The following is a 27,295-nucleotide window of genomic DNA, read 5'->3' on the forward strand; positions in this document are numbered from 1 at the left end:
ACTAACAGGAGCAAAAATCTAAGCAAGTAGAGAGAAACAACTCCACCCAAGAACCCCGCTGAGCGACCAAAGAACCTGGTGGCGCGGGGTTCTTGCGTCATCTAGCAGCGCCGGAACCACAGTTACCAGAAAGGAGTTCCGTGGGAGGAGTGAAGCTCACGTGTTATGTAGTGGGCCACCTTCCGCTTCTGAGAGAATTTATGAGAGTCGGATGGGTAAAGCTGGAGAGAAGTCTCTATGTACTAAGTAACTGTGTAGCGATGGCTCACGTAAAGTCACTGTCTCCGTGTTTTGCTTTTACTTTTTTGCGCAAGTGTCTCTGATTGACGTTGCCCAAACAAAAGATGGCTACACAGACGCTGGATGCTACCACAGAGTCTTGGGCCTAGAGAAGCCCGGGAGTGTGTGCTGTGAGCTGGGAAACACCCGCCCGGTCCAGCTCTGTGAAGGAAGTTCGGGGTGGGGCTAGCTGTCTGCAGTTCCTGCGGCTACGCGAAGATGGTGGAGGAGGAGAGCATCCGCGTGGTTCACTGTGGCGGTAGTGAGCTGAACTTTAGAAGAGCGGTGTTCTCTGCGGATTCTAAGTATGGGGACTGCGCGTCGTTGGCAGGGCTGAGGGCCGTGAGCCCTCTGGGGTTTGGAGAAAGAACTGTCAGGCGCGGCCGGACTCCCCAGCTGGCGGACCTGGGCTCTGCGCAGGGGGCGCGTTTGCCAGCGACCCTAGAGCATACGAGAGGTTGCCAGCGCCTGTAAGGAGAGGGACCTTGAGATTCTCTGAGTGCCTTGTGGTGCAGCAGGCGGGGGTGCGCCTCCCCTCCCTGGACCCTTTACCTGCAGTTGGATTGATGGGCCCAGAAGTGGGTCCACGTGTCTAGTATCAGCAGGTAGATGGGGCAGCTGGAAAATGGTCCAGATATTGCAGTGTGTGCAACAGCCCTTGCAGTAACCCAAAGAGTATCCTCACTCTTTGGTATCCTCACTCTTTGGTACGGAATAGTGTTTGGGAATTGCTAAGCCTTTGAAGATTCTGCTTTCTTGGGACCGGAGTTGTGGCTCGGTGATGGAGTGCTTGCTTGTCTAGAGCATGCATTAGCCACTGGGTTCGATCCCCGGCACTACATAAAATTAAAAAAAAAAAAAAAAAGAGAGAGAGAGAGAAGAAGAAGGTATTGTGTCCATACACAACTAAAATCTACATTAAAAGAAAAAAAAGATTCTGATTTCTCCTCGCCCCACACACAACACACCCCTACAAGAGATATGTGCCAGTCTTTTTTGGAGCTTTGCATTAAAACTATATTGACTCTTTAGGAGTAAAAAACATTGATTCCCTTGGAAGTTCATTGTAGCTGGAAGCAAACTCTAGGTTTGATACTCAATTCTTATATTGTGAGACTTTTTCAAGTTTTTTATTCTGCTTCTCTTTTCTCATCTGTAAACTAGGGGTAATTTTTAGTAATCTGCCTCTGTTGGGATTCTTGAAAAGAATTTTGCTTTGATACATATGAAATCTCTACAAAATTGCCTAGCATTTAATGGCTCAGTGCGTGTCAGTTGTCATTGGTGCTACATTGTTTCATCTATAAGTGACATATTGTATTAAGAATAGGTTTTCAAATCAGGTAAGGATGGAGATGGATACTTAGTAAAAATCTTTTCTGCCTTGGAGCCTTGAGATAGTATCTTGTGAATACAAGTCTGTATTCCCACTACCCCTGCAATATTCTCCTTGTAGGTATAAGACAAATAGTTGTTGAATGCATGCACCAAAAAAGTAGCTTAGACACACATATCAAACCCTTTGTCTTTACAAGAACCAGGGGCTTTCTTGACATTTCTCTTACCAGTCAGAAGAAGAAATTGAAGCTTCAAGAAGTTGTCACAGGTTCTGCCTCCTCAGAACCATATGCATATATCCAGTTTCTTCCTTCTACATCTTATTCGTTTTATTCAATAAATATTTCTGTGCTTTATTCTATGGTAATATCTATTATAAAAATAGTCAAAAACTTACCCCAGCTTATCCTTTCAGTAATTTAATTGCCTCTACTATGAAAGCCACAAATCCAGAAACAAAAACTGACATAAAATGACTTTGCTATATAAGGAAGGCCTGGACCTCACCAACTACAGGAGAGTTTTGACTCAGCATTTGAAGAATTTAAGAACATAGGAACATACTGCTGTTAGCAGAATCATAAAGAGTGATAGCTGATATACACTGAATAACAGTGTCTGAATTCATTTCATGAACAGGCAACTTAGTTAAGCTGTTTTTGCAGAATGCTTGTATATAGCCTCCATCTGTGAATAGGCAAAAAAAAAAAAGTGACATTAGCTTCATTAATCTATTTGAGTCAATGAATGACTCAATCTTAGACTTAAGTAGCATACAAGTTTGAATACACAATTCTTAAACAACTTTGAAAGAAACCTCTATTGCATGTTATTATTTTTGTAATAGACTGTACTTCCTATAGAGGAGATAGTATAACTTATTTTTCTTTTTATTTTTTTTCCAGGTATATCTTCTGTGTCTCTGGGGATTTTGTTAAAGTCTATAGCACTGCTACAGAAGAGTGTGTGCACATACTGCATGGGCACAGAAATCTAGTGACTGGAATCCAGCTTAACCCCAACAATCCTCTGCAGGTGCCATTTTGTAATTGAATATCTTAACATTGGTCTGTTGACAGAAATTTTTGAGTTAAATTTGACTGGGAAACTTTCCAGGTTATGAACAAGGAAATATCTGTTGATTTTCTGTTTTAGGGTATCTTTCTGTTGTTCTTAGTTATGAAAGTAAGATCTCAGCTAAAACTACATTGCCCATAGTATATTCTGTGAACTATTTGATCCACAAGATGCTTAAATAGATGTTAACTTGAGATGAATGTTCTTAGCTGTATACGTTTCTAAAATTCTAGAATTTATACACAGGTAAATGGATTTCTTGATTGTGGACCTTCATGGGTCCTCTTATAACATTAGCAATGTGAATATCCAAAGGTATTTTCTGTTTTTAAATTTTAGCAAAGCTACTGGTAATTTATCTCAACAATATTTTACTCTTGCTATAGTTATTAACAGGTACCATTTTTCTGGATTAGTCACCTACCTTTTTTTCTGGATTAATCACAGCCAAGTTGGAAGTTATTGCTTGATTTTAAAATGAATTTGCATTGCCATTCACTTCATTATCACAAAAGAAGTAGGATGTAAGGTAACACTGGTCTTTTCTTTCCAAAACTAAATGAGCTACTCTTAAAAATGAAAGTTAAGTACAACTTTTTTGCAGGGTCCAGGTACACTTTTTATCCTGTTCTCTGAAGGTTTGACAAAAATTTATTTTCATGTGTGTCACTTGAAGTGTTTTTGGTTTTGTTTTTGTTGTTGATGTTGTTGGACACATGCCTTTATTTTACTTATTTTTATGTGGTGCTGAGGATCGAACTCAGCTCCTTGCACATGCTAGATGAGCACTCTACCACTGAGCCACAACCCCAGCCCTCACTTGAAGTTTTTAATGGCAAAAGATATTCTCTGGTTAAAATTGAAATTTGTGAAGTATGCATTACTAAACTTTATAGGCAAACAAAAAACGCATACACATTACATAAAAGTTCTGTTTCAGGTGACTGAGAGTTAATAAAATTAGAGGAGGGCAGTTTTATCAGTAGGGTTGGTTGAAGTTAAAGGACAGAGATTCTATAAGCTTAGGAGTCACCGTATTTATTTTGACAATGTATGTTTGACTTGTTTATTTCACTAATCTATATTTATGATTCTGATAGATAATAACTGTGATATACATTTTCTACTTAATATGATTATTTTACTTAAATAGATAATATTGTCTTACCCTAGCATTTTTTTTCTATTCTCTGAATTTATGTCCCTATTTGCAGAAATCCTAAAATTGCCACTTTACATAGGAAAATTTAAGATTATTTATAAACCAAGTATATTTACATAGCAATTAAAAAAATCTGATATAACCTTAGTAAAACTGAGTTCACTGAGATAAAAATAAACCCATGTATTACTGAGATCTTCTGGTGCCACTGAAGTATGGTCCTAAATCATTGGTTATGAGTTTTACCACAAGATGAGTACAGAAATTGAGTGCCCATACATTTCATAACATGTTAACAATGCTACAGCATTCAAGTGCATAATAATTTCAGTTTAATTCTCATTAAATAATGAGAATATTGGTCCTTAATGGAAATGTTATCTTTTTTTAAACAAAACATTATCCACTCATTTGAGAAGCAATCCTTGAATGCTCACGTGAGCTGAAAGCAGTGCAGCTGATAAAAAGGGACTGAGCTCTGGGAAAAACAGAAAAAACTCTTGTACTTTTCATAATTCAGTATCTTACCATGTCCCTCTTTAAAACAGGTTTTTTCCCCTCAGTTTTAGTTAAAACTTGAAAATGATAGATTTGCTTTCTCCCGAGGTTTATGACAAGATTGTCTATTTTGCAGAAGCAATATAAGTTGAGTATCCTTTACCTGAAATGCTTGGGACCAGAATTTAGAATTTGGAATTTTTTGGATTTGGGAATATTTGCATAAATTTCACTGGTTGTAAAAATCCCAATACCCAAAATCCAAAATGCTCCAGTCTGAAACTTTTTAAACATCATGTTAGTGCTCACAAGTTTTGGATTTCAGGTTTTAGATTAGGGATATTCAACCTGTATAAACTTTGCCATCTTTAAGGTTAACAGTGAATTAATGATCAGAAAATGCTTTCTGTATCAGCTTTTAATTATTAATTTGATATCTTAATGGGATTCCATTTTAATCTGTTTTGTACTGTTTTTACCTTTTAGCTATATTCTTGTTCCTTTGATGGTACAATTAAACTGTGGGACTATCTAGATGGCATTTTGATAAAGGTAAGTGGATTGAGCTTCAGTTTTCCTTATGTAAAAAAAGTATGGCAATATAAACAGACATATTGTTTTATTCTAGAAGGTCTAATCTTTAGAGAAACTTTCTGAACAAGTCTTGAAATTTACACATCATTTAAAATATATAATCTTGACTATATAAAAATCTTATAAATTTCTAAGATAAAAAGACAAAAACACTGGGAGAAAGCATTTCTCAAAAATATCACACACATATACACAAATGTTCCCAGGCCAATAAGGAAAAACTAATAACGCAATAGAAAAAAAAAATGGGCATAGGAGACCAATATATAAAATCACAAAAGAATTACAAATAGTTAATAAACATGAAGAGATGCTTCACCTCATTAATAATTGGAACATAAATTAAAACAAACATATGGTATTTTTCCCTATCACTGTAGACAAATTATACATGGAAAAAATTCTATTGATAGGTGAAATGTAGAGAAACGGTTATTTTTTTTTAACATGATCAATGAGAGTAAACCTGAAAATACATTTTTTTCAGCAACCTCCCAATACGAATTTATCATTAAAGTAATGTTTTTTATACACAATACTTATAATATTGTTTATGGTGGAAAAAACTAAATATAATCTTGATGTTATTTAAAGCACATAATAGAATACTATATGACCACTTAAGACTCAAGTAGATTTGTATGTACAAAACTTAAAAAATTATTCAACAAATATGTGTTGATTATTCTCTATAGATCAGGTATTCTTGTGTTAGGAAGAATAAAGCAGCAAGCAAAATAGGTAAAAATCCCTGCTCTATGGAACTTGAAATTCTGCTGGAGGAAATAGACAGTAAACAATTCGATGCTTTTTATCTTTCAGACTTTCATTGTTGGACATAAACTTCATGCCCTCTTTACTCTTGCCCATGCTGAAGATTCTGTCTTTGTTATAACAAATAAAGAAAAACCAGGTATAGTGTAATGAACTTTTTTAAAAATAGGACATTGAGTGGCTCTTTACATGTTACAGTTCTTCAAAATTTAACATTTTGGTTGTAATCTGAAGCTGACCATCTTTTGGAGATGAAATTTAAATTACCTTTGTCGTCATTGCATTCATTTGAGGAGGCTACCAGTCCTGAAATATTCAATGAGGAAATGATTATTTTATACCTGGTTGTAATAATATACTTCAGAACTCAAATTTTTAAACTATTTTGAAAGGCAGGCTAGACTTTGTCTTCTTAGAACTTAAACCCATCATGCTTAACCATCATTATTCTTTTATCTGTTATGAGTGCCTACTTGTTGGTCTTGAATCATTGTAGGAAATACTATAAAAAAAATAGGCTGATAATAAGAGCCAGTGGTGTGACTGAATTATTATTGTGTTTTTTACTATCAATGGAGCAGTATTCCATTGAAACTTCCATATATCAAGTGTTTTAGGAATTCCTGAAATATTGTCAGTGGTTGCAAATAATTGTCCTTCATCATAGAATTTGAATCAATAGAACATTGACATGAATGACACATCCAAGGAAAATTTCTAATCTCAGAATTCAAGAATACATCCTGTGGTGGACTCCAAAAAAAGTCATATTCGGAGGTACAGAGCAGCTTTTAAGATGACTATTAGGCTAGAGTTGTTCAAGATTTATTAGCTAAGTGAATCCTTTCTGCCCATGCTTTTGGTTTGGGTTTTTTTGTTTGTTTGTTTTTTCTGAAACATTCATAAATTCTCATATATCACAGGCTTTTAAGAAACCCAAATAGTCAAAACTACAAAAGCTGAATCTATTTTTCTAGTTAAAAATTCCTTAGTGCCAAATCTGGTAATGAGTTTATCGAGAATGTGGCACAAAGCTGGGCACAGTGACTCACGACTATAATCCCAGAGGCTTGAGGGGCTGATGCAGGAGGATCTTAAGTTCAAAGCCAGGCACCTCAGCAAAAGCAAGGCACTTAGCAATTCATTGAGACCCTGTTTCTAAATAAAATACAAAATAGGGCTGGGGATTGGCTTAGTGGTTGAGTACCCCTGAGTTCAATCCCTGGTACCCAAAAGAAAAAAAGAATGTGGCATGAAAGAATAAGAAGCATTAAGTTTAATGTTTTCATGGGACTGATAAACTACTTCTAATGGACATTCAAAAAATGTTCTGAAAATAGCAACATTCTTAAAAGATTATGTCACCTTCCCCCGAGATAATTGCTTCAAAGATTCCACTCTTGTGATATATATATGGATTTGTAACATCAGTCCACATTCAGATTCCTGATCTTTCTCACTGGTAGTTGCTGCACTAGATCTAGGGTATAGTCTAGGAATCTGCATTTTTAGTATCTTTGAACAGATGTTATTCTACTCATCACCAAGATTTGATAATCACCTTCTATACTCACCTGGATATTCCTCTATTGAAAAGTAGTTGCCAATAGCTATAGTAAACTTGTTATCCAAATTCTACCTGTAAGACTAATGATTCTTAACTTTGCACATCAAAAGCTCCCAAGGAACTAAATAATTAAGATTCTCTGCAATGGGACCTAATTATTTGCTTAAAAATTCCTCAGTTGGACCTCATGTACAAGACAAATAAAAAGCTACTGATCTTGGTCATTAGCCTTTGGGAGTTTGTGGCAGTGTCAAATACCGTAAGCTAATCTGAATTCCATTTATAATAGGATAGAGTGTTACTCTTCAGTATTTGCACATTACGGGTACTCAGCATATGAAAATCTGGATATATATTACATAAATCTATCAAATAAACATAGATACATAAATGTCATCTGAGTTCCATAGCCCTAAACCAGAGTCTCTGATAGAAAATTATATAAGTTATATGGCAGTATCCTTCTCTGGTTTAAAAACAAATTAATCTTTTATTTGTATTTTATTTTTTATGGTTTCATTTCTTGACTTGGATATAATATAGTCTTTCAGCAGCTAATTGAGCATCTACCATTCTGCTTGCACTGAACAAAGCAGACAGTGAGTTCCAGCAGTAAGCTGGCTATATCAATTATATGGTACAATTAGATGTTCTAGAGAAAAATAAGCATGTATGGGGAAAAGTCAATGTTGGAGGAAAACACATTTAAATAAGTGTTCAGGGAAGGTCCCCAGAGGAAGAAGAGTAAGCGGTGTGTAGCTATTTTGAAGAATCATATTCTAGAGCATTAATAATGTGTTTGCAGAATAGCAGAAAGGCTAAATTGGGATGAACCAAGGGAGAATAGATTATATACTGCCTTGAAGACCCCTGAAGAGTATGTCAATATTATAGGAAAGGAGATTTATCCTATGAATGTTGCGATAAACCCAGAGCATTGCTGAAAGTTCTCACAAATGGCTCATTGCTTTTGGCTGCTCACTTCATCATTACAGTATTCATATTTCATCTCCATTTTAAACTCAGCTCAGCACTTTGAAATGTAGAATGCACCAATATAAGACATAATTGCTTTCAATTTCTACATGTATGGGCCATATATGTATATAACTTGTGGAATTAGACTTGATTTTAAAACTTGTATGTTTAAACAAAAAGTCCAACTTTAAGTACATTTTGTTCAAGATAGCTCATGATTATAATCTTTACATTCTAGAGTGCTGAGTTATAGTTTCATATGAATGAATGATCATGTTCACTCTCTTTGGAGGTGCTTTATAATAATATAGCTTCCTTTGGCTAGATGTATTTCAGCTGGTTTCAGTGAAACTGCCAAAATCATCAAGCCAGGAAATAGAAGCCAAGGAGCTGTCTTTTGTTTTGGATTACATAAACCAGTCACCGAAGTGCATTGCCTTTGGAAATGAGGTAAGTTGGTTTTGCTGGTTTTTTGATTTATACATAAAATTTCTTTTTCCTACAGTCTTCATATTTTATATTATGATACTATTATATTGCCTCAAATGCTTTTATTTTGGTATTAACTTAGAAATCTGTTTCATTGCTTTAATGTGTATTTTTGGTATAGTTTTTTAGGACATTCCTTATTTTGTTTATTCTCTCCTATGGCCCTTCTAAAGTCTCTCGTTTTCCCAAAAAATAGCAACTTTTGCTGTTTGTCCTATATTTTTTCCCTGTCCCACTATAGGATAGAGTGTTACTTACTCTTCAGTAAGCCGCTCAAATTTTTATTTCATTTTAAATTGTGTGGCTTTAAAAAAATATGACCTCTCTATTTATAGTAAATGTTCCCACTATAGAAAACTTGGGTATTACAGAAAAATATAGTGAGGAAAGAAAATCTATAATCTCCCTAGTGATAATATTTAAGGTATGTAGTTCATTTAATTAGCAGAGCCCCTGTTAGTAATTACTTCATTATTTTGATATCAAATATCACCAAGAGACCATAGATATCACTGTAGTGGCATGTTACTTCATTATTTTGATATCAAATATCACCAAGAGACCATAGACATCACTGTAGTGGCATGTTTCTTTAGCCTTAAGTTTTGTAGCATTATTTTGTTATTCTTCTGGATAAATTTTCCAGAATAGAGAAAATTGTTTTTTACAGTATTAAGTCATCATTCTTCAGTATTATTAATCATTTTGTTAAATTAAAACCATGGCAACATACCACTTTACATCCACTAGAACTGCTAATGTTAGAAAGATGGAGCAAAACTAACTACCTACCTCTATCCAGTTATTCCCCTCTTAGGTAAAAAAAATGAAAACATGATCATAAAATAATGTGTATAGAAATTATTATTATTATTCATAATAGCTCCAAAATGTAAATAATCCAAATATGCATCAACTAGCAAGCAAATTATGATTAGTGGAATATTACTTACCAATAAAAAGAAAATAGTGATATATAGTATGTGGATGAACCTGAAAAAGATGAGATAAGTCCAGCAAAAGAGTTCAAACGAAAACAGAAATAAACAATGGTGATAGAAATTAGTTGTTGCTGGTGGGGTGGGGACATTAGGAATGACTGAAGAAGATGGAGGGAACATTCCTAAGGTGAAGGAAATGCTAAAGATCTTGATTATGATGATGGTTATATGGACATACCTATACCTATATGTTAAACATTGTATATTGCTATACATAGTGCATTATGCCTTAATGGGGGGGAAAAAAACCTTAAAGCATTACACTTTTAAATTAGAGATTCTACTTTTAGGATTGTATACTTAAGTTCTTCTTGTTTCAGAACTAAAATTTTCTTTTCTATAGCGAAAGTATAATGTATCGTTTTATGTTAATATACCCTTAAAAGAATGTTGACTATTTTCTGAATGTTATCTTTGAATCTACAGGGAGAATATGTCGCTGCAGTACGAGACTTTTATTTATCTGTTTATTTTTTCAAAAAGAAAACAACATCAAGGTAAGAATTTCTTTTTGTTAGTATTGTCTTATTTAATGAAAAGTTTGTTATGATATGAGTTTTATTAGCTGTGATCCAAAGCGGCTTCTAGTTCTACATTTCAAGAGTGTGAGACCACATGGTATAGAAGTTTTTTAACTCATCATGGATAGTGTTGGGGTATGTTAATTATGAAAACCTAGGGAGCTTTTGCCAGCCCAAATTCCCAATGCACTACAGCTAAATTCTGGTCTGATTATTTGCTTTCAAAATTGGATGTAGATTGAAATAACTCCACCAGGTGATTCTCATTGCTGTTTTATGGCTGTAGGTATGAATATAATTTTTAAGATACCTAGGTTTATAAATGTGTCAAATTTAGTCCATTTAAACTCCTATGTACATTAGATCAATAAGTATTTAAAAGAGATATTGTATACCTAATGGAGTTGTAGGGATAAATGAGTAAGATAACATGTTTAGGGAGACTGGTGCTAAGCACTGAGTAGTCAGTCTCTCTTTAGCTCTGTCCTGTCTTCCCATTTACTCTGCTAAGATTAACATTTGTTAATTCATTGCAAAATAATAAGGATCCTCATCTCCTCAGAGCCAGAAGATAAGCAAATATCTGGCATAAGAGAGGGAAATGGCCTATGTATGACAAGTAGATTTATTCTTTTGAATTTGTCCCTTTGACACATTGGCCAATTGTCTCAGACCATACTGTGCACTAAAACTTAGGTTCCTTGAGAAATTTGAATAAGCTATGCCTTGGCCAAAAAAGACACTGATTGGCTTTTCTTACTTAAATGTCAGTAGCTTCCATAGGCAAGTTATTGATAGGATAGTAGTCAACATGGAGTTTACATCATGTGTTAATAGATGTTTACAAAACAATGTTTTATTCTTGATCAAAAGTTCTTTTTCTTTATATCTCACATTTAGAATGAAACGGACATCATTACCCTAGGTACATGTATGATCACACGAATGGTGTGACCCTACTTCATGTACAACCATCGAAGTGAAAAATTGGCTGTATTGTGTACAATGAATTGAAGAGTATTCAATTATGTATAATGATTAGAACAAGTAAATAAAAAATTTTGTTTTAAAATCCCACATTGACTGAATTCTTAGAACTTCACAATTTAGGTTAGAACTGACTTTTACTTATCTACATCACTACTTTCCAGAGACTTTAATAATGATGGGAAGATTTTTCCCCCCACTAGGTTTACTCTGTCATCATCAAGAAATAAAAAACATTCTAAGAACAACTTTACATGTGTAGCCTGCCACCCAAAGGAGGACTGCATCGCATCTGGTCACATGGATGGCAAAATTCGCCTTTGGTCAGTGAACACATAAAAAGCATGATGGTCACTTTTAAACTGTTTTATATTAATCCTGCAGAACAGGACTGTCACAGGGTCCAGAAAAAAGGACCATACTGAAAAACTACTGCATGTTATAGGGAGGCTTGCTGATACCCTCCATTTCTTTTATTGTGCTTTTCATTTCATACTTAATTACTTTATGATTTCTAACTTTGGGCTTGTGAAGAGAATGAAAAATTCTGTTGTCTACAATCATCTTATTGAAGAGAACTTTTCTGTCAGCTTTTACCTAAAAGAAAGAGTGACAATACCTAATATCTAGTAGGGTACCCATAGATAACATTGCTTATAGAAATGACTCTAGTTTTAAATAAAAATGAACTTTTTACACATTTAGACCTGAAAGCTTGATATTATGATTGATTACATTTGGCATGCCATTATTTATAACTTTGATTAAATTAAGAATCTTGTTCTCTCCAATAGGAGAAATTTTGATGATGACAAGAAATACACGTACACTTGCTTACATTGGCACCATGATATGGTTATGGATTTGGCTTTTTCAGTGACAGGTAAGTGCCAATTTAATAATTAAAATGAGCCTTTAAAGTATGTGTTTGTGTAGTGTTTTACTTTACTGCCTTTATAGTCCAAAGAGTTTTAAAATTGCATAAGCCAAATGAATGATAAACAATTATCTATGTTCCTTTGTTTGGGGCTTTGTTTCAAAGCCCTTCAGAGTTCCAAAGTATACCTTTGTGGTATAGTCTGTTATTGACATAAAGAATCTATTTTTTTAAGTTATGTTACTTTTTTTTTCTTTATTGTATGTCTACATAGCTAAGTGCTTGCTATCCATAACTTAGCTACAGTTTATCAGGCACAAAAAAATGATGCTAGCATTTACTTCCATTATGTAATTTAGTTTTTGATCCTGTAAAATATATATCATTAATTCTCCTTTTATAGATGAAGGAAATGGGGTTTGGAGTTGGTAACTTCCCAAGGTCACTTGGGAAGTAGGATTTAACCTGGGTCTGATTGAAAAACTCATGTTTTTAACTGACATATTGCATCATTCAGTCTTTACTATTTTAAATTAATTCAGATCTTTGTTCCATTAAGTAGTATGAGAGTATGAGTATAGCGAGTGAAAATACCTCCTTGAAATTCTGTCTTCAACAGAAATATGAAAAAGTACACTTTGCATTTGGTTGCTTTAACACCTATTTGGTGAAAGTTATGTATGACAGGATGCTAGAAAGTAGAGTGTACTTGAAAAACAAGAAGGCATGAATGTTATTTTTCTTTCTGTGGGTCTCCCTGGAGACTGACAGGACAAGTATTAGATGGTACCTTGTGCTTAGGATCCTTAGAGGTTTACTTGGTTTTTACTCACTGAAAATCAGAGGCAATTTAAGCTTCCTTAAAACTTTGGATTTGGGAAACAATGAGCAGAGTGTGTAGGTCACATCCCACCTAACACAGTACCACAGCAGGAGTACTGAGGAAAATTGAGATTAGAAGAGAATGAAGAAGAATTAACCCTACAGATAAAAAATGTACTCCTTTCCATATACCTCCCCAAAGTACTAATGAGTATATGATGCACAAGTGTGCATATGTGCACATGTCCCAAGCATTTTCTTTATTCCCTCCTAACTCAGGTTTATTTATTTTGCCCTTCCTCCTCAGTTTCTTTCTTTCTTGTAGCATCTGCCTGAATTCAGGGTAAGAACCAATTATGTGCATATATTAGTAACTTCATGTGACTGATATCCTACCATGATAATTTCTTTTGGAAGTCATTGACATTTAAGTAATGAAGACAGTCCTTTTAGTGGCAATTTTAGCATGAACACAGCTTATTCAAATTCCTCATTGAACCTAAATTTTTTATTTGTTGTCAAACCCAGTAAATTATAGCCTTTTCAATATACTGATTATATTTCATTAGGGTATGTACCCAGAGGTAGTATTGGTGAGTCATATGACAATTCTATTTTTTTATTTTTTGAGGAACTCCATACTCTTTTTCCATAATGCCTATATTTAAAAGTTTATATTCCCACCAATCAACGGTGTATAAAAGTTCCTTTTTCTCTACAACCTCACCAGCATTTGTTTTCTTTTGTCTTTTTGATAATAGCCATTCTAACTAGAGTGAAGTACTATCTCATTGTGGTTTTGATTTGCATTTTCTTGATGAATAGTGATGTTGAGTGTTTTTTTCACATACCTGTTGGCCATTTATATATCTTTTTCAGAAATGTTTATTCAGGTCTTTTGCCCATTTTCAATCATATTATTTGTTTGCTGTTGAATTGTTTGAATTTCTTATATATTCTAGGTATTAACCAACCCCCATGTTGAGTTTGCCCAGATATTTCTTTGAGGGAAGTTTCTATGCTGTGATTATTTCCTCGTTTGCACAATAGGGTACATACAGATAGTAATAACATAGTGTGTGTTTCAAAGATTTTTAATGTTTCACTAAAAGAAAAGATTGAAGATTTGAGTTGATAGATATGCTGATTTGATCATTATACTATGTATACACATATTGATCGCATTGTAGTCCATAATTTGTACAAGTATTGAATCAATTTAAAATGAGACTTTAAAAATAATGATAGAAATTAAATAAATCATTAGAAAATGATGATACCTGTATTTCTAAAGAGTTTTATTTCTCTACTAGATAGGAAAACTAAAATATTAATTATATTTTTCTGTTTTTCCCCCAAAATACTGTTGTTTTAATTTCTTTGGATGAATGCAAAGGCACCAGCCTGCTGAGCGGTGGACGAGAGTGTGTGCTTGTTGAATGGCGCGATGCAGCAGAGAAGAACAAAGAGTTTCTCCCTCGTCTAGGATCTACTATAGAACATATCTCTGTCTCACCTGCAGGAGATTTGTTCTGTACTTCTCACTCTGATAACAGTAAGCTTATATTTATTGTGAGGAAATACAATTTGTATAATGCCATAAATCAGCTAGCTTCTGTAGGAAGGGAAAATAGAGACCTTAAATTAATTAGAGTAATGTGATAGTTAATGAGCGATTTTTTCTTTCATTCCTCTTTTCCCCACCCCTCTCTATCCCCAGGTGCCACCAGAAGCCAACATGTTCAGAATCATTTTTATGAAATGGAGGATTAAGCATATTTGGTTATTGTTATGCCACTTATGTTTTCAAAATCTTAAAGTTGAATGATATGGGGAAGTAAAGGAAGGGTTGCAAGTGGGCATTGGTGCTTTCATAAATACAGTAACATTTTCAAAAGAATATTGTGCAGTTCTCTTTTGTACAGCCATTAGTTAGTATTGTTGTCCTGTGGATTTTAGTAGAAAGAGCCAATCTCAGTATTCTTCCAAAACTTTGTTCATCTTGTTACTACTCAGCCTAGATCAGGACCTCTTTGTAAGATTGATAGCCCATTGCTTCCTTTCCCTTTGAAATATTATGTAATTCTGAGCAATCCATTAGTGGAATGATTTACTTCAAAGATACCCAAACTATGTTTTATATATATATTCTTGATAATTATAGTTTCTGAATTAATACTTTATATGTTGATAGGTGCAGTTTGTAGAACTTAGACTCTAACAAAAGCCCCCATCCACACCCCAGATTTTTTAGCTAAATTACAAAATATTTTTCTGATTTTCTACTAACATTGAGTTAATTGAACTCATTGAGCTATTTTGTATTCTGGCATATTACAAAATGTTATAAATTCACATGACTTCTTACCTCAAAGTTCCCAACCTATTTATGTTTAAATGATTTTTTTCTTTTATCTACAGAGATAATAGTCATTCACCGAAACCTTGATGCATCTGCAGTAATTCAAGGCCTGGTAAAAGGTACTGCAGCATCCCATGGATTTGGAATTGCATATATTTAAGAATGCATGTTTCTCTGACTTCAACTATTGTTTGTCACTTCTTTTACAGATAGGAGTATCTTTACTGGTTTGATGATTGACCCAAGAACTAAAGCTTTAGTTTTGAATGGAAAACCTGGTCACCTGCAGTTTTATTCTCTCCAGAGTGATAAGCAATTATACAATGTAAGCTTTTGATCTGTTAACTGGTAGTAAAACTAATGAAAGTTCTTTACCACCAGGGTCAAGTCATTTATTTGTAGCTTCATGCTCCTGTGCATATGTTTACTTGAACATAGTATTGTCTGTGGTTACTTAGTTCAGTTGTTTAAAACAGGGTTTAATAAGGCCACATTTGCAGGTTACATGGAAGCCAGTTGGCACTCTTACACACGCTTTCTTTTTCTATTTTTTTTGTTGTTTCGGAATGCACTGCAGTTAGCTGTCCCACACACCTGTGCCTTTGAGTCACAAAGATAAGGAAATGAGAACATGTGGATTGACAGTACAAATCTGTATCTGCTTTATGGTGAAACAATGTCATTCACATATTGAAGATAATTTTCAGTGTAGACTAAAGAGGAACACTTTTTATAATCCCAATCAACATAATCCCATCATTTCATTAGATTTCTGTCACTTTGTTTCTTTCTCTCCAGGTCCTTTAAACCCCTCAAAAAGGAAGCCTGTTAATAACCTCACATCTAGTACAATGCCTGGAAATAGTGGACACTTAGTACACTTAATACAGGTTGAACATCCTTAACCTGAAAAGCTGAAATCCACCCTGCTCCAAAATCTGAAGCTTTTTGAATTCTGACATGACACCACAATTGGAAAATTCCATACCTGACCTCTGATAGGTTGCATCACAATGCATGTGACTAAAAATATTGTATAAAAGTACCTTCAGAATGTGGATAAAATAAGATATATATGAAATATAAATAAATTTTATGTTTAGACTTGGGTCCCATCCCCAAGATATATCATTATGCATATTCAGAGATTCCAAAGTCCAAAATAAATCTGAGGTTCAAAACACTACTGGTCCCAAGCAATTTAGATAAAGAATGTTCAACCTATAGTAGCCACTTTATTTACTTAGTATATAGGCAAGGAAATAGGATTTTTTAAAAATTGTAAATAAATGCTGGCCTACTTAAGCTGTTATTATTTATCTTTCGTAAACATTATGTTATTTCTGTTCTTTTATTTCTAATGATATAAAATTTAGCCTAGAATTTTATGTAAAGCTATGTGTTCTTAGACAAAAGCACTACTATAGGTTAAAGGTTCTGTTAAATCATATAATGGGTTTTAGTCATCACTAATTTATTAAGGTCATTGAAGAAAATCACTACCAAATTGGTACTGTACAGTATGTTCCCCTTTTTAATGGCAATTTTACTGTCCATGGTAACATTTGGTTCATTGTTTCCATTATTTACAAATCTATTAACTTTAGATTGTGGAATTTATCTTAGGTGTAATTAATTATGCCTTGCATTCTTTAACATTTATGTATTAATAAACATTTTGGATTCTTTTTAACCCTTCAGTTAGATATTATACAGCAAGAATATATCAATGATGATGGTCTGATCCAAATTGAACTAACAAAGGCTGCATTTGGCTGCTATGGTAACTGGCTTGCAACAGTGGAACAACGGCAAGAAAAGGAAACTGAGCTTGAATTGCAAATGAAACTGTGGATGTATAATAAAAAAACACAAGGGTAATATTACCTATAGAGCTACCTGTTCATTCAGAATATAAAATATTTGAGTTCTTACTTTTTGGTTGTAATTATCAGACCTCAAGATGTTTCATTTTGATAAGATTTACATTTAGAGATTCCAGGGAGATGTTATTCTTCTAATAATCCCTTAATTAAACTTTCTGTTCTGAGAAAGCATTGATGTCTGCCTAGTCATAATGTCATCTCATTGCATAAATGAAGAAACATGAAAAAAATGACAGCCCTGAGGACATAATACCAAGTTCCAGACAAATCCAGAATTAAAATCCAAAAGTTCGCTTGCTCTTCCTTAACATCATGCCACCTTCCATGGGAAAAGGGAGTGTAGGTGGAGCTGTAGGGTAGCATGTGTGCTGTGGTTAGATAAGAAGCCCACTGTCTTTAACAACCAATTATCAGCTCCCTGCTGTTTGCCAAAAATTGGGTTTATTGCTTTTATACCTGTTGTCTTGTTAATTTTTAAAAGAATATTATAGATGGGCCTGTTGTCCACATTCACAGGTGAAGAAATAGGTCCAAAACTAAGTGATTGTTTCTAGTCATTCCTCTTGTAACTGTGCTTTTTTTAAAAGTCATGACAGTATGTCTCCTTGATGTTTTTTTAGAATACACAATCCTATCATATATTTCATTTAAGTTATTGCCCTCTTAAGCTGGAGGAAACTTCAAGAGGTAGTTTGGGTGACTAAACATAGTAAATAATGACGAAGGCAGTTTGAATGTTTTCTTGTTACAAGTGGGGTCTTTCACATAATTTTTTAACCTTTTTTTAAAAGTAAATAGACATCTAGTTTTTATGCGGTTTTTCTACAGTTTGTGCAGTAGACTTTGGACTATGATTGAAGAACCCCCTATTTTACAATCAAAAGTCACACAAGGACACTGGTATTTGTTTGACCTCTATATCCTGAATAAGAGCACTCAATTCTAATTCAACGTGGTAATCTACCAATTGCATTTTTAAAGATGCTATTGTAAAATGTACAATATGTAAGACATTCTCAGACTCATGACAGTATATCATGTTGTTCTGATGAGAGAATAAATTTGTGGGTTTTTTCCCTTCAGGTTTGTTCTTAACACAAAGATTAGCATGCCACATGATGACCACATCACGGCTCTCTGCTTCTGTAATGCAGAAAAATCTGAAATCCCCACCTTGGTTACAGCTAGCAAAGATGGTTACTTCAAAGTGTGGATATTAACAGATGATTCTGATATATACAGTAAGTCAACTAAATAGTGTATTCAAAAAGTATACAATTTTAAGAATTGGTACTTTTGCCTCATAACATATCCATTTCAGAAGAATGTTTTTCTATTTTTTTAAATAAAAATTATGTAAAATTGCTTAATTTTTAGTAGATTTAAAGAGATTTTTACATAAGTTTTTCTAAAAATCTATACTTTTTAAGTGTTGTTTTTAATTAATAGTGTGCTGTTTAGTTGTGAGAGTTATAGTACAAAGGGCTTTTGCTATTAGTCCTTTCTCTGCTCCACTAGAGGGAGTTCAAAGTCTCTAGAACGGGGCATACATTTCAAATTAATCAATATTTTGCAGCAATTATTACTGAAAGAAGTTGTGAGGAGCAGACTTGTTTGTTTTGTCTTTGTTTCTTAATCCTTAATGTCCTTTAATGTCCCTATATAGCATTGATGCCATTGTTGAACATTATGGTTTCTGTTTTCCAAAGAGAAAGCTGTTGGCTGGACCTGTGACTTTGTTGGTAGCTATCACAAGTATCAAGCAACCAACTGTTGTTTTTCCGAAGATGGCTCTTTACTAGCAGTTAGTTTTGAGGAAATAGTTACCATATGGGACTCAGAAACATGGGAACTTAAATGTACGTTTTGCCAACGAGCTGGGAAGATAAGGTAGGTAAATCATTGGGAAGTATGAAGTACTTTTTTAAAAAATTTATTTAAGCAAATCTTTAAACCTTAGTAACTTTAAACTTTAGACTTTCTGTATAGGTGGCCTGTAGGTTAGAGGGGCAAACAGCTAACTAAAATGTTGGAAAGTTAAAAATTCTGACTATGAGTATGAGCTAAATGCCAACAATTCTGAAATCAGGATTAATATTTAATTCCTGGCATGCAGATTGTTTTCTTTGTACCAAACATTTCCATCGATGTGCTGTGTAATAATAGAAGCTACATTTAAAGCCTCAGTGGATTTAAACCATGCTCACTTCTGTGTATTCCCATTAAAATGTTGTATACTCATTGTTTTCTGAAAAGAATAGAAGAAAATAACAGTGTCATTCAATTCTGTCCTCCTTCAACCTGAGGGCAGAATTGCAAATAGCTAATAAAATTGTTTCTAATTCCCAACATGTCTGATTCTGAATTTACTTTGTAAAACTTTTCTTCAGAATTCAAATTACAAGTTTCCCTCTTGGTAAAGAGCATAAAATAGAGTTTCTGTTAAGTGATTTTGTGTATTTTATATACATTTTCTTTGTTGGGTTGGTTATTGTGCTATGCGCATTTTAGAGAAATGATCATCAAACCTCTTATCCTAAAGCAAACCTTTTATACTCCCTAGCCTCTTTTTCTTCAGTATTACTATAGTATAGGCATCTTCTTAAACATCTACATTGCATTAAACTAATACAGCGCTTGAAATCCTGCAGTCTTTTGTAACTAAATGTTAACTTCCTTATGGTTTTAACTTAGGCACCTTTGCTTTGGAAAATTCACATGTTCAAAGTATCTTCTTGGTGGGACTGAAGATGGCATTCTTTGCTGTTGGAATCTGCTCAGTTGTACATGTAAGATATTTTTTACTCTAAAGTGACTTGGAAAAACATGTAGAGAAAGTTGTTGTTAAACTTTGACATTTTAAAAATGAGGAATCATATCTTTCTATTTCTCCCTAGACATTATAGAATATTTTTGCATGACACATAGTACCAAATTTGGAGTGGTAGGCTTGTAATAGATTACTTACAAACCACCTAATTATCAGTAAATTAGCTACCATTATCTTCTCTTTTTTCTACTGTCTTCAAGGTATGAGACTTTTGTTGTCTTATCCATTCTTTATCCTCTTAATGTTTTCAGGAATATTTCTACTAATTTGAATGCATATTAATTTGTAGTATCCCTGACAGCATAAAATTTTAATGTAGTCTGGCAAAATCCTAACGACTATGAAATGTGAATTCACTGATATTTACTTGTTTGAGAGTATGGAAGATATGGTAGTTGCTTCGTAATCAATGTGTGTGATAGTCTCTGTGGTAACTCTGGGTAACATTTTACCACATTTAGCAGCAGCAAAAGCACTAGACATAAGAATCAATGAAAGAATAACTTTTTGTAGTATATGGAAGAAATGCTGAAGTTCTATTTCATTTTTCTGCTTCCTATTCCTCACTTCAGTGCACCCCTTCCCAGATAATTTCAATGTGTCTCCATTGACAGAAGCATAAAATACTTCTCCCTAGTAGAATTGATTGTCCTGATAGAGATTAAGAATACGTGCTTCAAATAAATTTGGTAAATATGTTCTTAGAAGTGAATCACTTTTTTCCCCCCTCAGTGGAATGGAGTACAAAATTAAATATTAGAGTTATGGAACCTGATCCTTATTCAGAGAATTTTGCTGCAGTCTCTCAATCTTCAGAGGGTTCAGACTGTAAGTACAAACTATGCTTTGATAATTATAGGAAATGCAGTACCTAAATTTTCTTTTTAGTGTCTTGAATATTATTTGAAATAAACTTACCTTCAAATCAGACATTCATTTGAAGCCATTTTGCCTGAGACCCAACCCCTCCTTTCTTCCAACACCAAATATAAATTCAGACTTAGTTGTAGGAGAGCTCCATTACATCCCTTGTTTTTCCACAGCCAATTCGCACTCAGTTTTCAAAAATCCAACAGAGGCCTCACTCCTTTGGTGCATTTCCAACTCCCCTAACAAGTTTTAACTGTCCTCTATGTTTTTGAAACCATTTCTACATATGTCTTTTTTGTACTTCAGACAAAATAGTTCAATAAAATGTTTGTATCTATCCTCTGCAGTAGTCCCAGTTTTCTGGAACAGGGGTACCTTTTTTCTCTTTTTCTGGTTCATAGTCCTCATTACCAACCTACTTGGTACATAGTAGGCATTTAGTAGATATTTGTTGAATCAAAATCTAAGACAATCCTGAGCTGGACCATTTACTCAGTGGGGTGAGTCCCAGAATTACTGGGGTCTGAAATTAGAGCTATCTTTTGCGGGCAAAATGTCATTGTCTATTTTTTTTTTCTTTTTCCTCTAGTGTTTGTATTTAAACCTAGTGAGCCAAGGCCATTGTATATTCAAAAAAATATCTCCAGAGAGGAAGTCCAGTGGGGAGTGTTTGTTCCAAGAGATGTCCCTGAGTTGTTCAGCTCAGAAGCTCACCAATGGCTGAACAGATCCCAGTTTTACTTTCTAACAAAGTCACAGGTAAATGACTGCCCTCCCCACCCCAAAAAGATGACCACTTTCTACCTATAATTTTAGAGAGTAATTGTCAGCCCATGACTGTTGATGTGAATTTATTTCTAGATGGAATCGTTTCATTAAAGGATTATTTCCCCAAAAGAAATAACCTGTTAATGTTTAGTACCACTTTACCCACATACCCCTGAACTTTGAGGCTCCTTAAATATTTTCTCCATTAACTCTGTCTCGCACACACACACACACACACACAAAAGAAAACCAGCAGAAGACAACAAAAATACTTTAAATTGTTTTTATTAGCATGGTTCATTTTTCTTTGTTGCCAGTTCTTAAATCTCTCCTACAAGAACACAATCTTATAACTCTCACAAGGTTATTAAATAAATTTAAATCTTCTCTGTGGATAGATGTATAATCTTGAAAGACTAGCTTCATTTTTTAACACTTAGTATCACCTTATTTAAATTTGCACTCTACAAATTAATTTTGTATCATTCATTGATCTCTCTTTGCAGAGCTTATTGACATTCAGTACAAAGTCTCCAGAAGAAAAACTCACACCAACAAGCAAACAGGTATATTTTAGCCATTCAAGGTGCGGACTGCATTGCCTGCGTATAAAGCTAGTTATCTTTTACAACTCAGTCTGAGAAAAAATGTTTTAAATGAAACTTTAAAACATACATTTGTGAATTGATGTTGGTTTGATTTAAAATGTCAGTAAGATAGGATTGTGATTTAAAAAGTCAAATATGATTGGCCCTCTATATCCATGGGCTACATATCTATGGATTCCACCAATTCTTCATCAAAAATATTCATGAAAAAAATGCCAAAATGTATGGGAAAATGTATATAGGTTATATTTAAATACTATGCCAATTTATATGGGGGACTTGAGCATTCTTGGATTCAGAGGGTTCTGGAACAAATTCCCCATGGATACTGAGGGACAACTATAATACTACAAACTTCTTACAAAAAAACTTCTCTATACCACTGCCTTTTTCCACTAAGATAATCACCTCCAACTCTTTTAGATGAAATTTTCGTTTAACTTCATATCTCTAAAAAGCATGTTTGTGTCGCTAATTCTGGATTTTGCAGATTTAGTGTTATTAACTCTGATCTATTAAAGCTACTGAACCTGAAATCTTAAGCTTTTTCGCATCATTCCCTGAATATACACAAAACACATTTCCCCTACCTGCCCCCTAATTTTTATCTAATTCAACCCCAGACTCCAAGTTATTTATGTCTTCTTTTAATATTTTCAGACCCACTAGATATTCTTTGAAATCATAAAGAAGTATCTGCAAAATTCTTCTGACTTTCTTCAATCTGGACTGATTGCTGTATAGATCTGCTACCCAGTCGTCGCCTTAGTATACACATTGAGCATCATTCTAGGGATTCATTTTAGCTCTACTTTATCAGCTCCCACAGTTTTCCTCTTTCTTTGGTCACTCTCTTGCTGCTTTATTATTTCCTATTTGATTGGTTGGTTGAGTAGAGAGATGTTAAAAATCTCTTTCAGCACTTTGAAGGCATTATTTCATTATTTTATAGCTTCTGGTGTTACTACAAGTCTAATACCATTATTATTCTTTGATCGTTTATCCTTGGCTTGTTTGTTTTCATAGAAATTTCACTGAATTTATTTAAGAACTTTGTTGATCATCTCCCATATGCCAGAAACTATTCTAGACCCCTGGGGTACATTAATGAACATAAACACCTATAAACACCCCCAAGTTTAGAGACTTGTCTATAGTCTATAAGAACATAAAGAACTAAACAACAAGCATTAAGTAACTAAAATATATAATACTTTAGAAGATAATAAGAATTGTAGTAGAATGAAGAATATGTAAGAGGGTAAGTGAGGGGTAGTTTGCAATAAATAGGGAAATCAATGGGGCTGGGATTGTGGCTCAGCGGTAGAGCACTCACCTAGCACGGGTGGGGCCCGGGTTCGATCCTCAGCACCACATTAAAAATAAAGGTATTGTGTTGTGTCCATCTACACCTAAAAAATAAATATTAAAAAATTTTTTTTAAATAAATAGGAAAATCAAGGTAGTTTTTTTTTAATTTGTATATTTGTTCTAATTAGGTATATGTAACAGCAGAATGCATTTCGATTCATTGTAGATCTTATTGAAAAGACTTTGCTTTACCTCTGAATGAAATGTAGAACCGCTTAGGGTTTTGAATATAAACCTAAGTAGGAATTAATTATTCCCCACTTACCACCACTCATTTTTCTGTTCTTTTTATGGGACTTCTATTATTTAGTGCTGAGTCTTCTAGAATAGTGCTATTATTTTATTTTATTTTTGCCTGCTTTGTTTCCATTTTCTGGGCAATTTCTTCATCTTTTATCATCAAATCTTTTTATCCTTCTTGCATGGTCTGTTTCATCAGATTTTTGATTCAATTATTTGGGTAGCTATCTTTTATTTTACAGGTTTTCTTCAGTCTGTTCATTTTATACTGTCTGCTCTTATTTTTAAATGTGGGCACAAGCATCTGTTTGAAAATTCTCTGCCAATGTGGAACTGTCTTCTGGCTGAGCTATTTTGTTGAGAAAATCTGAGTCATTATTTTTTAGTTTTCTTCTCTTACACTAGTCAAATTATACAAATAAAATTCTTCTTATGATCTTGTCTAAAGAATTTAAACCTGTTTGCTAGTATTCTGAGAACTCCCCTGTATGGAGGAAAACTGCCTCCAGCTATGACAAGGATACCACCTGCCCCTGCCCCCTCCCCGCCCCCCCCGAAGTCTAAGGACATAACTTTTATTCTCTTCTCCAAGGAATATACTTTTTTTTGGCTTCTGCTGGGGCTTCGAAGGAGATATGGGAATCTAGGGACTTCTGCATAAACTTTTCACCAACCCCTCTTGTTTATTTAGCCCTACTTTCATTACTACTTATAGATTCTGTTGTACCAATTCTTTGACTCTGTACTGTGAATTGGGATGTTTCTTCACTTTCCCATAGCCAGCTTAAAATTCTGCTTTCTCGGCTCTATTAATTTATTGTCCTTCAACCCGCTTCATCCTTCCAACATGTTACTATCCAGGACTCTTCCCCCATTCTCTGTCTTTGAGTTTCTACCCTTTGAAACCCTTATATTGTCCTTTTTGTAGGATTAGGCAAAGAAACAGTGATAAATGCCTATTTGGTTCATACATCTATGTGTCCATTGTTAGCTTTTCCTAGTGGGGTACTAGGCCTGTTGCTTTACCTATGAGACATACTAAATAATTTCTAAAGTTCCTTCCATCCCAGACATTTTATGATTCTACAATCAACAGAATTCCCCCTTTTTATGCAGGTAACTTCCCTTTTTCTTATATCCTTACAGCTATTAACAGAAGAAAGTCTTCCTACAACCCCATTTTATTTCATATTGGGAAAGCACAGGCAACAACAGGATGAAAAATTAAATGAAACACTGGAGAATGAATTGGTACAACTTCCCTTAACCGAGAACATACCTGCAGTTAATGAGGTAAGAAATTAGTTGAGCAAACCATGTGAAATCGATAAAATGTATTAAAGCACCTTAAATTGGCATTTACAAATCACTTTTGAATAATCATCTTTATGCTATACAGTTAATACACTAAATAACGTAACCCTGGGAGTTGGGATTATTTTGGCCTGCACCTGGGGTGAAGGAGATGAGGTTTGCTTTAAATATTGGAAAGTGAAAATGATTTTTTCTTTGGTTTGGCTTTTCTGTGGGAAGAGACATTTTGTTTTTGACTCTTAGCAAAGGGTACTAAGGACTGTAAAGGAACAAACTGTGCCAAAGGATGATATTCTTAAATGAAACACTGTTTTTCTGTTTTTTTATTCCAGCTTCTTCACACTCCAGCTCATGTACTGCCATCTGCTTCTTTCCTGTGTTCCATGTTTATAAATTCATTATTATTATCTAAAGAGACCAAAAGGTAAAGTCATTCTTAAAACGTTTGTTATTCTCTATTCTGTTTTGGGAAACAGAATATTATTCCTTATTATTATTCCTTATTATAATATTCTTCCACTGTATTTTCTTTTTATTTTAACTTTAAAAATATAGATAAGAACATAGGATTATTAAGTCAAGTAAAATAAATTGAAAATAATTCAAAAAAAGATGTTTTATTTAAGTACCTAAGGATTCAATATGTAATTTTAAATCATACATTTTATAAGTTCACCTATTCTTTTTCCAATAACCCATAATTTTTAAAGTGCACTCAGTAGCATGATTTTTCATTCCCTGTGTCTGTATGATTATATTTCTATGTAGGTGTCTTAAATAAGCAAGGTGTTATTACTTAGAAGTTTTTAATGGTGTTTACATCTTATTCTGTTACTACACAAGTGCTGAAGAAATTCCTGATGATGTCGATATGGAAGAAGAAAAAGAAAGTGATGATTCAGATGAAGAAAATGATTTTACAGAAAAGGCCCAGGTTACAAATGACCCAGGTTTGGAAGAAGACATTATACATCAGTTGTCAAAATCTGAAGAGAAAGAACTGAGGAAATTAAGGAAAGTGGACTACAGCTGGATAGCTGCTCTTTAGGCCTGGGGGTGGGGGGTGGGGAGTGTTTTGTATTTTTTAATGTTGTCTCTCTTCTTAAAATAAAATATTAAATATTTACAGGCTTTGCATTTTTAAAAAACTGGTAATATGAACCTTTAATTTGCATCATGCTTTACAGTTGCTAGGTATATTCTATCACATCATATTCATAACATTTATATTTAAAAAGTAAACATAAAAACAGTAAGGTATTCAAATTATAAAAGTACATCTCAATGAATATTTACAAAATTGCTGCAAATGGCTTTTTGGCATATGCTATAGACGAAATGTTTGTGACCCTCCAAAATTCATGTTAGAATGGAATCTACACTCTGCTGGTGTTGGCCTTTGGGGGTTAATTAGTTCATGAGGATGGAGCTTCATGGATAGGGTTAGGGTTCTTATAAAACAATCTAGAATGCTCTCTTGCACCCTGTACTATGTGGGGATACAACAAGAAGACAACCATCTAACAACAGGAAAGCAGGCCCTCACCAGACAGCAAATCTGACACCCTTTTATCATTCTTTCTAGCCCCCAGAACTATGAAATAAATTTGTTTATAAGCCACCCAGTCTATGGTATTTTGTTATAGCAGCCTAAATGGATTAAGTATGTTTTAATCATTATTCAAGTAAGGTCCATATTTCCTTTTCTAAAAATAACAGCTACATTAAGATGTATCACAAACCACATCATTCATGTATTTAAAGTGGACAATTTGATGGTTTTAAGTAAATTCACAAGATTGTGCACCACCATTAAAATTTTAGAACAATTTCATCATCCCAAAACTCCCTTTTTCCTCAAGCTTCCTTACTCTACTCCCTATATGACAATTTTTCTATCTTTGTGAATTTACCTATTCTGAACATGTCATATACAAGTGGAATCATGCCATATAGTCTTTTTTTGACTGGCTTGTGAATTAACATCCATTAGTGTCATAGAAGTATCAGTACTTCATTCATAGATATTCTTTTTCCCTTACTTTATCACTCAAAGTCCATAACTTATGAATTCACTCTGTA

At 34.0% G+C, this 27,295-nt stretch overlaps 1 protein-coding gene across 1 annotated transcript; it reads left to right on the plus strand.

Moving 5' to 3' along the window:
• The first annotated feature begins 202 nt into the window (after positions 1–202).
• Positions 203–26,339, plus strand: Wdr75 (WD repeat domain 75). Its single transcript, XM_026389072.2, has 21 exons — positions 203–584; positions 2,523–2,652; positions 4,841–4,906; positions 5,771–5,861; positions 8,593–8,717; positions 10,184–10,254; positions 11,469–11,588; positions 12,060–12,148; positions 14,361–14,519; positions 15,386–15,445; positions 15,536–15,651; positions 17,028–17,203; positions 18,296–18,453; positions 18,922–19,102; positions 19,907–20,001; positions 20,775–20,870; positions 21,502–21,671; positions 22,187–22,246; positions 25,046–25,192; positions 25,546–25,637; positions 26,057–26,339. Exons 1-21 carry the CDS (start codon positions 499–501, stop codon positions 26,259–26,261), a joined length of 2,493 nt encoding a protein of 830 aa, XP_026244857.1. The 5' UTR covers positions 203–498; the 3' UTR covers positions 26,262–26,339.
• Positions 26,340–27,295: the final 956 nt, after the last annotated feature.

Source organism: Urocitellus parryii, chromosome 1 (assembly GCF_045843805.1).
Source record: "Urocitellus parryii isolate mUroPar1 chromosome 1, mUroPar1.hap1, whole genome shotgun sequence".
Lineage (NCBI taxonomy): Eukaryota > Metazoa > Chordata > Mammalia > Rodentia > Sciuridae > Urocitellus > Urocitellus parryii.

Bases quoted from the DNA above. Each gene is read 5' to 3' on its own strand.
- Wdr75 (XM_026389072.2), top strand. From the start codon at position 499: ATGGTGGAGGAGGAGAGCATCCGCGTGGTTCACTGTGGCGGTAGTGAG. The intron at 2,653-4,840 runs GTGCCATTTTGT...TTTACCTTTTAG, and splicing joins ACCCCAACAATCCTCTGCAG to CTATATTCTTGTTCCTTTGA. The intron at 25,638-26,056 runs GTAAAGTCATTC...TTACTACACAAG, and splicing joins TTATCTAAAGAGACCAAAAG to TGCTGAAGAAATTCCTGATG.